The following is a 15,617-nucleotide window of genomic DNA, read 5'->3' on the forward strand; positions in this document are numbered from 1 at the left end:
AAGCCACAGTGGGGAGGAGCAGGATTGAGGAATCCCTGGGAATGTTCAAGCAGCCACATGGAGCAACCCCAGCTGTGTGTCTGGAATTATGGGCTGGAGGATTCTCCAGTGGCTCACCTGGACCAGGAGGTGACATCAGGGTGGATTCCCCTGAGTGTGTCCCTTGTCCCCTCAGGGGCTGGGACACCGGGCAGGGAGATCAAAGACCCCAAGACAGAACCACCCCATGTCCAACTCCCAGCTCCAAGGTGGCTCCATCCCAACTCACCAGCACACGGAATGAAGGAAAACACCAAAACTTGAGCCAAAGGACGTTAAAATCCAACGATTTTAGGCCTGACCCGAAGCCACCAGCATGGCCGGTCCCTCAGAGCTGCCTGTCCCTGTCCCCAAGGCCACCACGGCTCCGGAGCGTTCGGACAACGCTCCCAGGCACGGGGTGGAAGTTCCACCTCCACATGGGGAGAACTTTCCATGGAGGTGGCAGAGCCTGGAACAGCTCCAGGGAGGCCCTGGGGACATCCCAAACCCACCTGGACACGCTCCTGTGTCCCTGCTCCGGGTGGGCAGGGGTTGCACTGGGGGATCTCCAGAGGGCCCTTCCAAGCCCAGCTATTCCGGGATCATGGGGTCCTTGGGGTATCCTGGGATGAGGATCCCTGTGGGTTCCTTCCAACAAGGGATATTCCAGGATTGCAGGGCTGGAATTGTAGGATTCGAACTCAAACCTCTGCTCTTTACTCCCAAGATTAATTCCCACACGGCCCAGCTGCGTTTGGGATTCTCTCCCTTTTTTTCCCCACGCTTTCCCATCCCATCCCTCCACCCCCTGAAGAAAAGAGCCAGCGGATTTTACCCCTTTAGGCCTTTATTTTGATAAAATTGGTCAAGCCCACATAAGGCAACGCACACACGGCTCCGCCCGCCCCCCGCCCGCCCCGACCGCCTCGGAAAATAAATAACACAAACCAAGAGAGGACTCCATGTAGTGTTTGGCTTTGCAGTATAGAAATTCCACACAATGATTTTGTTGTGTTGTTTTTTTTTTTTTTTTTGTTTTGTTTTGTTGGGTGTTTTTTTTTTTTCCTGTTTAAAAAGGTAAAAATGATTTATAATACACAGTCAGAATGTCGTGGTGCCCGCATAGAAAACCGACATGCAATCCATGCCTACACTGCGCCGTATAAATAAGATGCAACTCAAAATACAAAGAACAGGAACACTACAAAGTTTAATTCTAAGAGGGAGGGAGGTTTTTTGGGGTGGTTTTTTTTTTGTTGTTTTCCTGGTTGTTTTTTAAAAAGGACAGACACACGTAACAAAGGCTACCTGCGCTTTCACATTGCCATCACAGTGACGGGGGGGCCGTTGCTCCGAGGAATAAACGCGCTGGTTTTGGGGTTTCTCCCGAAAAAAAAACAGCCAAGGTCGGGATCTACGGGGGGAGGAGGGGCCTTCCTGCTTCCTTCGTGTCCAGAGGGGGTTTCCAGGGTCTTTCCTTAATTGTTGATCCAAGTTTTTAGGACCGAGAGTTCGGTTTTGAGGGAAATTTAAGTGGTTTTGGACATTCTCAGGAGCTGCTTTTAGGTGAACTTGGGGCAGCTTTTGCTCTTGGAATCATGGAACTGAGGTTGGGAAAGAGCCACTGAATCAGGGCTGCAAAAGAATCACTGAATCGAGGTGGGAAAAGAACCTGAATCAAGGCTGGAAAAGAATCACCAAATTAAGGGTGGAAGAGAATTATGGAATCAAGGTTGGAAAGGAACAACCAAACCAAGGCTGGAAAAGACCTCCAGGATCATCAAACCCAACCTCCTCTGAGCTGAAGGCTCATCCATGAGCGCTCTTAAAAATGGATTAACCAAAGAATTCATGAAACCTCCGAGGAGGTCGTGGAACACGCAAGGAACGAACAATTCCCGAACCGATTCAGCGGCTGTTTCTGGAAACGTTTTCCCCTCTTGAAAATGAAAATTAAGCCCAGGGGGCAGAGCCCAGCCCGGGCCGAGTGTGGGGGACAGGGGGCACAGGGGGGGCGGCTGGCAAGCGCTCCCTGCCATGCAGAAGCCGTGGGAGCCGGGCCCGGGTCACGCATGCGGCCGGTGCGGAGCCAGCGGGGCGGGAACGCCGAGGGAAAATCTATGTACAGGGAAAAGAGGGAAAAGAGCCTCCCTCCACCCCCCCCACAGCACCAGGGCTGGGTTTGCTTCTGGAAAAAAATCACAGTTTTGGATGCACCGAGGGTTTATTCCTGTTCTTCCCCATTGTATTGGCAAATGCAACAGTCTAGCTTGGGAATTTGGGAATGAATTCGTTATGGATATAAAAACACGGAGGGAGGGGGGGTCACTCAGCAGGGAGGGTGGGACAGTCACCCCTGGAGACACCAGACAGCTTCAACACCACTGAACTCAAACTCAGCAATAATAGCAATTAACACTATTTTCTCCTTGGGATTTTTTCTTGTTCTCCCTTTCTGCTCCCACCTGCAGGGAGGGAGCCCCACACAATGAGCACGGGAGTGCTGAACTTGAAATAAAAGCAGATTATTTGTGCTGGGAACACTTGGGGTCCGCTCCATGCTTTTCTCTGTGTTTGCTTCCAGATCAGCCTGATGCCACAAAAACTGGAATTTTAAGGAGAGAGAAGGGGGGGGGGGAATCCCTCTGGGGCAGCTCCCACGTGAAAGGCTCCCCTTGGGGAAGGGAAAGGCAGGAGCTGCTGGAATTCCTGGATCTCAAAGGGTCGGGATGAGAAGCAGCTTTTCCCTGCCCACAGCTGGAGCCCATCCTGGCACACACAGCATTCCCACGGGGACATCCCAGCTCCTTCCCCCCTCCCAAGGGAGCAGAACCTGGATTTCTCTCAGCTGGATGGTCCCTCATTGTGACAGCTGCATCCAAGGTGTGTTATTTGAAATTAAGGCCATTTTCAAGGTCGACTTACAAGTGTAAGAAACAAAGAGCTCTTATTTACACACGGAGTTAAAAAACCGGGAAGGAGCCGGAGCCACAGCTCCCTGTCCGAGTCTCCAGTGAGGAATCTCAGCTCCTGCTCGGATGCTTCGCTCTGAAGTGACTCTGGTGTTAAAAAAATACATCACAGACAAGGATTGCCACATGCACGGGAGTCATTCCAACGGGAGAGCGACACGGAATTCCCACCGGAGCTACGGGAGCTGCACGAAGCGCTTTGGGCTCACACTGTACCTTCAGCAAAGGGCTCCGAGTCACCTGGGGCCCAAATTCCTCCTGGTTTTTCCAGGTTTCCTCCTGTTTGAGCTGCCTTTTATCCTCCTTAAACCGAAAAAGCGTGAGGGATCTGAAACAAGCAGCCACCAGGAGTGAGCGTGTCCTACCGGGCTCAAACCCTGCCAAAAAATCCCAAAACATTGCCAAGAGATGCGGGGAAACCTCTGGAGGGCATGGGGAAGGATAAAATAAAATAAAATAAAATAAAATAAAATAACCAAAAAAAAACCCAAAAAACACAGGGAAGCCAAGAAAAAATTCCACATTTTTAGTGCAAATGGTCAACAAATGGCACGGAAGGTGAGCGGACGCCCCGGGATTGGGGAGATCCCGAGCCCGCTCCCGCTCAGCAGAGCAGGCAGGAATCTCAGCACGGCAGCCCACGGATTTCTGGAAGCACACAGAAACTTAGTATAACTCATTAGGAGCAGGAGAACTCAGGAGGACAGTGAGAGGCCGTTAATTGCAGGAGGACTCTCATTAATTGCGGTGGAACTCGTTAAGAGCAGCCCAGCGCCGCTCCCGAGCAGGAACAAGGAGAAGCTTCCTGGGATTGGGAGTGCTGGGGGTTGGGATTTCCTCGGAAGGGCTGAGAAAGGGACAGGTCTGGAGGCAAAAAGCAAATCCAGGTGGTGCAGAAGGGGTGGGAAGGGGAACTGTGGGGGAACAAACCACAGCTGGTGTGGACTGGGAACTGGAATGGGATTTTAGGGAGGGTGTGGGGAATGAAATCCACGTGGCTGCTCCCAATCCTGGGTGGAATGGAAGTGCTTCCCTCTCCAGGGGCAGCTCACCGTCGGGGGTCACATTTTTAATTAGTTAATAAGACTCCAAATCATGTTAATTCCTGATTAATTCCTGCCTTTTCCTGTGCTGGGAGATGCTGTCCCCGTGCAGATCCCAGTGGAATGAGGATGTTCCATCAGTGCCCTGGGCAGGGAATATCAGCCCCTTTAAATTCACTCATTCCCAGAAATCTGGGAACCGCCATCGATCCGGCCACAGAGAAACCCCCAATTCCCAGTCTGAGGAATCTGGATGGGATCTTTTTAATTTGCAGCACAGAATATTCACCAGGGCCACCAGGAACAATCAATTCTCGATTTAATCCAACAGAATTTTGGAGGATTCAATCCTGGTCATTGTGTGGAGCAAGAGATTTTTTTCCCTCAGGTGAATGAAGGAATTTTTAAGTTCCAACCACTCTACTTTGCCTATTCCAAAGGAAAACATCTAAACTTGCCTTAGGCTCCCTTATTCCTGCTTAACATCTGTTTAAAATTCCAGTTAGTTTAAAAATACCTATATATATATAATATATATAATATATTTCTGGAATAAAACCACAAAAAAAATGTACTGTACAAGAGTTATGTAGAGTGCTTCCATTGGCTGTATGTAGTTGAGCTACTTTCCTAATATCCAAATATTTAAATAAAAAAAGAAAAAAAAAGAAATGACAACAACAACGACAAAAACAAAAAAGTCATAAATAAGTAACAGAATAAGTAATGAATAAGAATAAAAAAATTAAAAAATCATGATTCTACGAGCCTGGCATTGCTATGGAAATGCCCTTCCTGTTGCCCAGGAATCTCTCACAAAGTAAAAATTAGGATTATGCAGGTTAGTCTCTTATTTTTTTTTAGCTGCTTTAAGATGTTCTGATCCTCTGTCTAATCAAGTAATGAATTATAGAACTTTCATGTGTGCTCAGAAATGCTCTCTATATATGTAGCCATATATAGAAATAGATATATATTACATATATATTTAAAAAAAAACCAAACAAACAAAACCAAACATAAAAAGCTTGGAAAAAAAATAGTGTTTAAAGTGGATTTTTGGGATTGGTGGCCGGCGGCGGCTCTGCTTTGCCGGGATTGCTGGGAAAGGAGGGAGGGACAAGAGGTTGGGGACACACCTGGGGACACCTCGAGGGAGGAACAGTGTCACAAAGCACAGGCACAATTCCAGGGGGTGGCAATGCAGGGATTTGCTTCCCACTCCGGGAGAGAGGAGGGGGCACAGCTGGGGCTCGCCCCTCCAGCCCCAAATTTCGGTGTTCGCCAGCATCTCCTGCCCTTCCTCAGCTGCCCAAACCCCTTCTCTAGTGCAAAGAGACACGGACAGCGTCCCGCCGGGGCTTTGGTGGGGGAAAGGGGGGCTCTGGAGAGGAAAAGGCCAACGGAAAACTGGAAAACCGGGAAACTCCTTACTGCTGGACGGCAACGAGCGGCTCGGGGGTGACATCGCTGGGCGCCACGGGGACAGGGGCTCGGCAGCGCGGCAAGCTCAGAACAACAAGCTGTGGTTACTCATTGTACAGGGGGACACGGAGCAGCTGCTCCGGCTGATCCTCCGGGACGGATCCTCCGGGACGGATCCTCCGCAAGAGCCCGGCCGGAGTCACAGCCGGTCCATCCGGAACGTGTCCTCTGTGGCGGGGTCGGTGAGGACCATGTCGGGGTCGTTGAGCATGTGCAGTCCATCCAAGGTCAAAGGGTCAATTTTGAGTTCATCCAGAGGGAACTGGGAATCCGTGTCGAAGCTGACGTCCCCCACTCCCGCCAAGGAGCTGGTCAGTTCTTTTGATAAGCTGGGCGGGGATTCTCCTGTCACTGCGGGGAGAAGAACACACAGGGGGTCACTCGGACAAACACCGGTCTGGAAGTCATCAAACAGCTCCCAAAAACCCTGGGAACATTTATGGAGCTCTCAGGTAAATAACATCCATCCTCCTCCAGATTTCAGGCTCCTCTCAGCATCTCCAAACCACCAAATGCAACCCGAAATTCGTGTCTGGATGTTTGGTGTCACTCGAGTCCCTTTTCTCTCCCTCAGCTTTAGGAGGAATAACCTCCATTTCCAGCATTCCCACCAGCAATCCCTGGCTGCAGCCACAGTATCCCTGGGCAGAGATTGTTTCCAAAATCCTGCTGTGACCAGACTGGCCACCATATGTGACACTCCAACCCTTTGCTGGCCAGCTCGGGCTGAGCAGAGGAAGGAGTTTGGCTCTCACAGCTTCTCCTCGCTGCGGCAGAGGATCCAGGGAATTCAGAGCCAGGGAAAGTCCATAGGAAAACTGGTGCTCTACCTGTGTGCTGGGATTCCAGGTGAGGGGGACACTGGGACACACCTGGACTGGCACCGCGGCTCAGGTGAACAAACCCCTCAACAGCAACAATCCCCTTTTCCTTTCTTGGCTCAACAGAGAGAAACCCCAAGGCTGGGATCATGGAATATCCTGAGCTGGGAGGGACTCACAAGGATCATGGAATGCAGCTCCTGGCCCTGCACCGACACCCCAACAATCCTGCCCTGTCCCAGAGTGGTGTCCAAAGGCTCCTGGAGGGAGCTCTGGAAGCCTCAGGGCCAGGACCATTCCCTGGGGAGCCTGGGCAGTGCCCAGCACCCTCAGGGGGAAAGAACCTTTCCCTGCTTTCCATCCCAACCCCCTGACACAGCTCCAGCTGCTCCCTGGGTCCTGTCCCTGCTCCCAGAGATCGGAGCTGCCCCACGGGAGGAGCTACAGAACCCGCAGAGTCTCCCTCAGTCTCCTCCTGAGTGTCAAGACCTTTTCCCATCCCTGAATCCCAACTTTGGACACTCCAACAGCTTCAGATCTCCCGAGGTGCCCCAGGTGAGGAGCAGGACAACCTCTTCCCTCTGCCACCAACACCACAGGGCCCGGTGCCCCCGGTGCCCCCCTGGGAACGGCATTCCCAGGCCGGAGTTACCTGTCAGGATGATGTTGGGGATGTTGCCGTGGCTGGAGTAGTTGAGCTGCTGCGAGTCCTGCAGGCTGCCGTGGCTGCCCGTCAGTCCCATCATGGCAGCCTGGGAGTAGTTGAGGGTGGAGCAGGGGCTGTACAGGCTGTTGGAGCTGATGGCGTTCTCGATCATGTTGAACTGCTCCAGCTGCAGAGCAACACGGGAATTGTTAAATCCCAACCTCGGGAAGGACAGCGGGGACAACGGACACGGCTCGAGGACGGGACGAGAGACAGGCAAACAAATTCATCTTTAGCTTTGGTGCTCAAAGAGGGGCTGTTGGCCCTGAGCTTCCCGGGATATTTCCTGCCCAATTCAGAGGAGGGGGAGGAGGATGCACAAATCAAACTGGGCCGTGGGAATCAGGAGAACGAAAGAAAAGGGAGGTTCTAAAGGAAAAGAAAGGGAGTTCAGGCTCGCCCTGAGGTCTCTGCCCACCAGAATTCCCTCTCTGGACACATTCCTGGTTTAAGTATTCCATAATTTAATGAATCCGTGCTCTGGTCGGCCAAACCAAGGGAGGCTCTGACTATTCCCAAATAAAACCAGCCATGGATTATTCCCAAACTCTGGAGTCAATCACCTACAACTGACTCCTTCCCAACTGCAATTCTAGCCACAAATGTGGAGCTTGAAATATTTAATGATTTTAATTTTTCAATGTATTTCCATGATGTTTAATTTTAAATTTTTTTCGGTGTTTTAAATTTTGTCCAATTTATTTTCATTGTTTTAAAGATTTTGGTTTGTCATTTTAGAATTTAATTTCATTATTTTAATTTGCAACATTTGCATTATTTTAAAAAATTCATTATTTTAAAAATTTCTTTTCATTATTTAAAAAATGTCTTTTCAAAGCTCATTCTCATTATTTTAAAATACATTTTCATTCTTTTTCCTTTCAAATTTTATTGCTTATCCCTTTTAAAGTTGTCATTACTTCTCCTTATTCCTTCTCCTTATTTTTCCTTCTTAAAATGAATTTTCATTATTTTAAAATTTCTTTTCAGTATTTTTCCTCTTTCAAATTTCATTATTTTTCCCTTTTAAAGCTCATTTCCATTTTAAAATTCTCACTATTTTTCCTCTTCCAAACTACCTTATTTTTCCTTTTTCAAGCTGATTTTCACTGCTTTAACATTTTCTTTTCACTCTTTTCCCTTTTCAAAGCTGCCTGACATTATTTTCACTTTTAAAAGCTTCATTATTTTTTTTTTTTTTTTTAATTGCTTTCCCTTTTTTTTTTTTTTTGGCAGAACATTTTAAACACCTACGTGGGAGTGGGAGGACAGAGAGTGAGGAGGGGGGAAAAACCAAACAAAACAAGAAACTGCTGGGTAACACAAACAAAAAGAAGGAAAACTCTACATGGACAGAACGGGGACGTGACAGAAAATTAACTGGGAATTAATTGGCATTAATTTGATGTGGGAGAGGCCGAGCCAGGCCCGAGATGAATTTGCTCACCTGGTGGGAGAGGGCATTAGCCTGCCTAGCTGTCATCTGCTGCTCATAATAGGAGTCCCCAAAAACACTGCCCAGCATGGAAGAATGCTGAAAACAAAACAGAGGCTTTATGGTGCAAAATCCCAAATTCCTCCCCCGGCTCTCCCGGCACCGGGAATTCCAGAGAAATCTGCACGGAGCGGGTGGGAATCGCCCGGGGCCCGCACGAGTCCTCCGGGGCACAGAGGATCCCACAGGATCCCACAGGATCCACACGGAGCAGGAGGGAATCCCACAGGGCCCAGGGGATCCACACGGAGCAGGAGGGAATCCCACAGAGCCCAGGGGATCCACACGGAGCAGGAGGGAATCCCACAGGGCCCAGGGGATCCACACGGAGCAGGAGGGAATCCCACAGGGCCCAGGGGATCCACACGGAGCAGGTGGGAATCCCACAGAGCCCAGGGGATCCACACGGAGCAGGTGGGAATCCCACAGGGCCCAGGGGATCCCACAGGATCCACACAGAGCAGGAGGGAATCCCACAGGGCCCAGGGGATCCACAGAGAGCAGGAGGGAATCCCACAGGGCCCAGGGGATCCCACAGGATCCACACGGAGCAGGAGGAAACCTCTTGGGAGCCACAGGATCCACACAGAGCATGAGGGAATCCCACAAGGCCCAGGGGATCCCACAGGATCCACACAGAGCATGAGGGAATCCCACAGGGCCCAGGCGATCCCCGACAATCTCCACAGAGCAGGAGGGAATCCCACAGGGCCCAGGGGATCCCACAGGATCCACACGGAGCAGGAGGGAATCCCTCGGGACCCAGAGGATCCACACGGAGCAGGAGGGAATCCCACAGGGCCCAGGGGATCCCACAGGATCCACACGGAGCAGGCAGGAATCCCTCGGGACCCACAGGATCCACACGGAGCAGGCAGGAATCCCTCGGGACCCTCACGGAGCCGCTGGGAATCGCCCCGGACCCTGCACCTGCCACGGGCACAGGGACACCACAGAACCCCACAGGCTTCTCCCAGAGCACGGACAACACGGAAAACTGGGATTTATGGACACGGACACTGCGCTGGGAAACGCGGGGAGGGACAACAGAGCTGCATTTCTGCTCCTTTTGGAATTTTGTGTTCACAAATGAGGCGGGAGGGGCTGTTCTGGCTCTGAATCTGCAGCCTCAAATGGCGAAATTCCCGGTTTAAAGTCATTCCATGGGAACTGCAGAGCAGGAAAGGTCAGGGGGAAGCCCAGTGAAGAATTCCAGGAGGAATTCCTCAGCCTTGCTAAATCACTGTCCCCTCCCTCGGTTATCCTCCATTATTTATCAAGAATTTCAGGTCCATGTTTTAATCCTGTCCCAAAAAAATGCCAGATAAAAATCAGCAACATCACTCCTGATTTAAAATTCCCAAATCCTGATAATCCTGCTGAAAAAAAACACTATTAACTAACAAAGAGAACATCTATAGAAGACAATTTCCATGGAGTGATTGTCTCATTCTTGGAAAACAAAATTCACTTGCTGGTTTATCCAGATGGCAAAAGCAGAAGGCTACAAATTTCCTCCTTAAAAACCTAAGCATGGGAAATTCAGGAAAAGCTTAGGAAGAATCAGAACAGGCACAGATTTTAGACCCTCAAAAAAATACCCTGTATTAAAAAATAATTCAAAAACCACCTAAATTGTCCTTCCATGAGGGGATTACCGAGAAAGAAGCACCAAGATATTCCTTAAAAACCTCCCCACTTCCAGCCAGACCCCTGGGATGGGGGTTGATTTATAGGGATGATTTGGGATGAATGTGGATCAAGGGAGAAATTCCCAGCCTGAGGCTCCATGGCTGGAACTCCTCCTCCAAAATCCTGGCTCAGCAGATCCTGGTTGATCCCAGAACTGCTCGGAGCAGGGATGGTTTGGATGCACTTGGAAAAGAGATTTGGGATTCACTTTCCCGGGCATTTATGGTCTGTCACAGGCAGACCACCCAACAATCCCTGACATCCCTGCTCCATGTGCAGCCAAAACTGGGAAAGGGCTGGAACTGGAGCCACTTTTCCAATTTATCACCTGGTCATCAACACTCTGGAGGCTGCTGGATCCCTGGAAAGAAAGGATCAAACACCAGGAGGGATCAAACACCAGGAGGGATCAAACACCACAAGAGCCACTGATAAGATACTGGTAAGAGAAAAGCAAAGCACCCCTTAGAGCAATTTAAAGAAAATGTGGGGGTTTTTTAACCACTGAGACCTGATTTGCTGCCCTGTCAGGCTTTGATCAACTACTCCAGCTCCCCATTATCCAACCTGCTCCATCTGCTGCTCCTAAAAAACTGGAGGCAGAATCCAGAGCTCACTCAAGCAAGTGGATCAGGAGACGATTCCCAGCCGAGAGGCAGGAACGGGGTCAGCTCTGGGTGATCACTGCATCAGTGAGGTTGGAAAAGACCTCAGGGATCACTGGATCCAACCTAATTCCAGACCAATCTATGGTTTATAACCATTTCTAAGGAAAATCTGAATTTTGGGATGACATAGACTCGATGGGAAGCAAAACCAGCACTAAAACCCAACTGCTATTCGAGAGCTCCAAAGAGGATCGAGGTATTTTTTCCCATGAACTCCTGTCATTCATTCCACAGAATGGGAGTGGCAGGACAATTCCCAAAATGAGGACAATCCCTAAAATCTCTGTGTTTCACTAAGCACTGTTCCCATCCCAAAAACTTTGAGGAACGTGAGAGATAATCAACAGGAGAGCAGAATGTGCTTGTGCAAGTCCAGCTCAGAGCCTCCTACCCAAAGCCAGCCTGGGTTTGCTCCTCCTGTGAAGGGTGCTGGTTCCTACAGCTGCAAGCACCGGAATTCCCAAAGGAAACCCACTGGAAATGTCATTCCTTCAACACTTCAGAGCCTTGGAATCATTTATCAACAACTCCAGGAACAACACTGTGCAAACACCATCTCCAGAACCATTGCGAAGTCACCAGAGCATCTTCTGGGCTTCATGGAGCGACCGTGAGGAAAAACCAACCCCAAAGCACAAATCCCTGGCTGGAATGATCCATCTAAAAATACCTACCAGGTTCTCCAGGTCAGAGCCACTGGAGCAGGAATATTTCTGTCTAACTGGAACAGGATGCCAGGGATGAGAGCAGGGAAGCAGCCAAGGCACTGGGGGTGGAAGCCATGCAAACACAGAGCTGGGGGGGCAGGCAGAGCTTTCCCACCCCTGTGGGGACAGGGAGGACTGGTGGGACACACACACGGCTGGGACACGGGAGCAGAGGGGTTGGGAGAGGTGGGGCATGGAGAAGAACCTGTGGTGAATGAACCGTGTGGGACACAAATCAAAGCCCAGGTTTGTGGTTTAAGGAATGTCCTTTGGCACTCGGAGGATGAAACCTCAAATCCATGGGGGAAAGAGGAGCACGTGGAGGCACCTGCCTGGTCACACCCACTGCATCCCACTCATCAGTGCCAGGCTGCTCCACAGTGGAATACTCTGCTGTTGGAAGGGATCTGCCTTCACTCGGGGCAGATTAAGGGATTCTGCTGCCTGGAGCTGCCCCATCTTCACAACCAATCTCAATTTCCCCTCCAAACTGGTTTTTCTTCTCTCTACGTTTCACATTTGTGACCACCACCAGCTTTTGGGTCATTCCCGGAGGCAACAAATCCACCTCAGTTTTAATTCAGCAAAACTAAGGAATTCTGTGGGTGTTTAAGAGGCCAATACTACAAAAAGCCGCATTAAAAAATCCTCTTCCTTCCACTCAGTGCTGTGGTGTCCCTCTCAAACAGAGCAGAACCTGAGAAAGTTTTTACAGGACAAAACCAGCAGGAAAAATCATAGCCCAGGGTGTGCTCCACTTGCTGCACTCTGGTCCTTGGGACTGACCAGTGGCAACAAGTCTGGGGACAAAACCAAGCCAGAGTAATTGAGAAATCAAAGGGGGAAAAATCAACATAAAACCTAAATTTGGATGTGCTGCCCAGTGAGAAGTGAGAGTCTGCAGCAAGCTCTGCTCTAGGGGACAGTGCTGGTTTCTGGAGGCACACAGAGCACAGCAGAACTCACAGAAGCAGGCAGAAGAGAGAGAGGTTAAGAAGCAATTAAGCCAGGGTTAAGGAAATCCAGACAATTCCTGCCACTTGGATCCAGGGCTGAGCTTACCATGACCTGGCTAATGAAGGGGACCTAGAGCTCCTGCCTGGGAACCATGAAGGGGCAGCACTTATTTAGAAAGGATCCTCCTTATAGCCTTCAACGTTCAGTGGTGAAACAGAAAATGGATTTGCAGACTCTTGTGATGCTCTGGAAGAATTCCCTGCACTTCTTTTCTCCAGGTGGGATTCTCCAGAGCAGCCAGCTGGGGCTCTTTCAGCAGCATCAGGCACTGAAAATGCACTTTCTTACACTGGGGCACCCTCAAAATCTGCTCCTTTTTAATTTCTTGCTGCTGGCAGGTAAAAATCCCCCTTCAGAGGATCACACACTCTCCTCAGCTGTGATTTCCATCCAGGACACGTGGATGTGTGAGGAGATACACGTAGAGCAAGGAAAAGCAGCTGGCATGCAAGGGAGTGTGCTGGGAACCCATTCCCTGCCAGCCACAAGCTGCTCATTTTAAGAGCATTTTCTCCAGTGTTTTCTCTCACAGGGCGTGTTCCCACATAAAAACCATCCTGATCTAAATCCGTTTGGGATATTTAGTGTAAATATTTAAATGTTTAGTGCCCCAGGAGATTTCCTGCTGCAGGAGGCACTGAAATTCCCCCTTCCTTGCCCTCCCAACTTCACCCCCATCAGCTCCCCTGGGATCCTGGGAATTGAAAGGGTTCTACCTGGAGGTTCTGCCCACCAAACAAACACCACCCCATGTGTTCAACCAGCAGCCTGATTCTGTGATTCTCTGCTAAGAAAGGCAATTCAGCAGCTCCTGAAACCCTGTGGGAGTGGATGGAAGGGCAGAAGAGATGGGACATCAGTGATGCATGAGGCACACACGGAGTCACAGTGAGACAACTATGGGGCAGTGATGGAGAAATCCAGCTAAAAACACACACGAGAAGCAAGGCCTGTGGAAGCACAGAGTCCCTTACTTGAGGGGAGCTGCCAGGAGAGAAGCCTTGATTGGAGACAGGAGAGGTGGGAGACTGGTTGGCTGGGGATCCAGCATTACTGCGGTACTGCTGGAGTGAGGCCTACAGAACAACACAGAATTAAACACCATGGCATTGAGGGAGGCTTGGAAAATACAAACTTCTGGAGTGATGGAGCTGGGAGAAACCATCCTCTTCAGTTTCTGTGTGGGAAGACAGGATTGTGTGAATGAGGTCCCAAAAGAGGGGGAGAGCTCTGGGGGTCTGCCCCGGAGCAGGGACAGGCACAGCTGGGAGCGTTTCCTGCCTGTTCTCGCTTATGCTCGATTCAAAATATATTAAAAAAAAATCAGGTCAGCCAAGGATTTAGGGCAAAGAAGTCTTGGAAGCTGGGAATAATTCAGAAAGAATGTCATTCATTCTTCAGTTCAAGTGCCAGCCCCACATCTGTGTTCACTGGGATCCTGCTCTGCCTCCAGCTGGGTTATCAGCACTGAGGTGCAGCTGATAAACCTGGGGTACAAACCTGTCACCACACAGCCCCAAACTCCACTGCAGCCCAGGACATGGAGCAGACACCCTCTGGGAATTCACACTGTGTTTTGCAGGTTTATATCTGTGATTTTTACACTCTTCCCAGGTGTCTTGAGACGTTATTTTCAAAGATTTCGCTTTTTTTCCCCCCTCGTTCGAAACAAATTAATAATATTAGCGGTATTTGAATAATGTTGTACCAATTAACATAAAGAGTAGCCCAGCTCTTCTCCTTTTACTTCCTTTAGAAATTAAGGGATGATTGAGGAGAACCTGCAATCCAGTGAATGTAATCAGGTTTGCAGTGTGGGAGAACTCTGCACTACCAATTTTTGACCCCAAATTCTGTAAATCCCAAGAAAATTTCCCTTTTTGCTCTGCATTGCCACTTCCACCCTGTCAGCAGCCACCCAAACTACAAATTAAATTTCACTTCTGCCTCACAAAACCTGCGTAGAAGTTGCCAGCGAGGCTGTGACAGCTCCAGAGGCTTTTTGACAAAGTGGCTTTAAATCTGTTTATTTAGGAATTACTTCAGTTGCTTTAGAAGATAAGCACAGCAGCCTAAAAGTTCAGGTCATAAAGAGGTTTAGGATGAGGAAAGCAACACAGAAAGCAAAGGATGAGATCAGAATTGTCTGTACTGGTGCTACATGAGGATTAGAATCAAAACAGGGACACATTTTGAGTGGGGTGGGATCCTTTCCACTGCTGGATTGTCCTTCCCTCTTCCCCTTCCCATCCTGCAAGGGAAGCAGCTGCTCTCAAGGAGCACAAACTGTTAAAAATTTTATCCACAGCCGAGGGCAGATCAATAGAAATGATTTCTTCTCATTCCCAAAGCCATTCCTGTCACTACAGCGCTGCCAGGACACCACAGGTGGGACAACCAGGACCCTACAGGGGCAGAAGGAGCAGGGGGAGCTGGGACATCCCTCCCTGCCTGGCCTGGGATCCCTGAGTTGGGATTTTCAGCTGCTGAGACAGAACATTTCCTAACAGACTGTGTTAAAACAAGCAGAAAAAGGGACCTGTCCATAAATCCTCACTCCAATTCTTCTGGCCACTGGAGGCAGCCACAAAATCCATTTTGGAATAGATGCTCCAAAATTCCTCAAAATAAAAGGGTTCTGAGGAGAGAAACTGCAGAAAATACCTGGTTCTTGACAACTTCTGGAAAATAAATTTTCCAGGTGGTATTTTGACTGGAAAATGCTTGTTGTAGTTGGATTCTCTCTCAAGGCTCTGGGAGCTCCCCCAGTCGGTATCCTGATGTGTTGGGGGACACCGGACACCCTGAAAACACCCCAATAAATGCTGACAGATTTAAGCTGGGCCTAATCAAACCCGGGACAAAATTTAATGTCGATTTTTCCTCTAGAAAACACTTCAAGGTGCATTCAACCAAAACCATCCTAAGTTTACTTCAGCTTCCCTAAAATTCTCCTTCTCACGGGGTTGTCCAAGCTCATTTCCCACCCT

At 49.5% G+C, this 15,617-nt stretch overlaps 1 protein-coding gene across 6 annotated transcripts in view; it reads right to left on the minus strand.

Moving 5' to 3' along the window:
* Positions 1 to 1,053: 1,053 nt before the first annotated feature.
* Positions 1,054 to 15,617, minus strand: part of CRTC1 (CREB regulated transcription coactivator 1) — a 43,705-nt gene continuing 29,141 nt past the window's right edge. For 2 of the 6 annotated variants that reach the window (XM_032092458.1, XM_032092459.1), the window contains 4 exons: positions 13,602 to 13,703; positions 8,496 to 8,582; positions 6,995 to 7,175; positions 1,054 to 5,872 (listed from right to left, as the gene is read on the minus strand). In XM_032092458.1, the coding sequence (XP_031948349.1) occupies positions 5,661 to 5,872; positions 6,995 to 7,175; positions 8,496 to 8,582; positions 13,602 to 13,703 (582 nt within the window). In that variant the 3' untranslated portion in view covers positions 1,054 to 5,660. The remainder of the gene's footprint in view (positions 5,873 to 6,994; positions 7,176 to 8,495; positions 8,583 to 13,601; positions 13,704 to 15,617) is intronic. The other 4 variants (XM_032092460.1, XM_032092462.1, XM_032092461.1 and 1 more) reach the window with 3 other exon arrangements.

The sequence above is a fragment of the Corvus moneduloides genome, chromosome 28 (genome assembly GCF_009650955.1).
Source record: "Corvus moneduloides isolate bCorMon1 chromosome 28, bCorMon1.pri, whole genome shotgun sequence".
Lineage (NCBI taxonomy): Eukaryota > Metazoa > Chordata > Aves > Passeriformes > Corvidae > Corvus > Corvus moneduloides.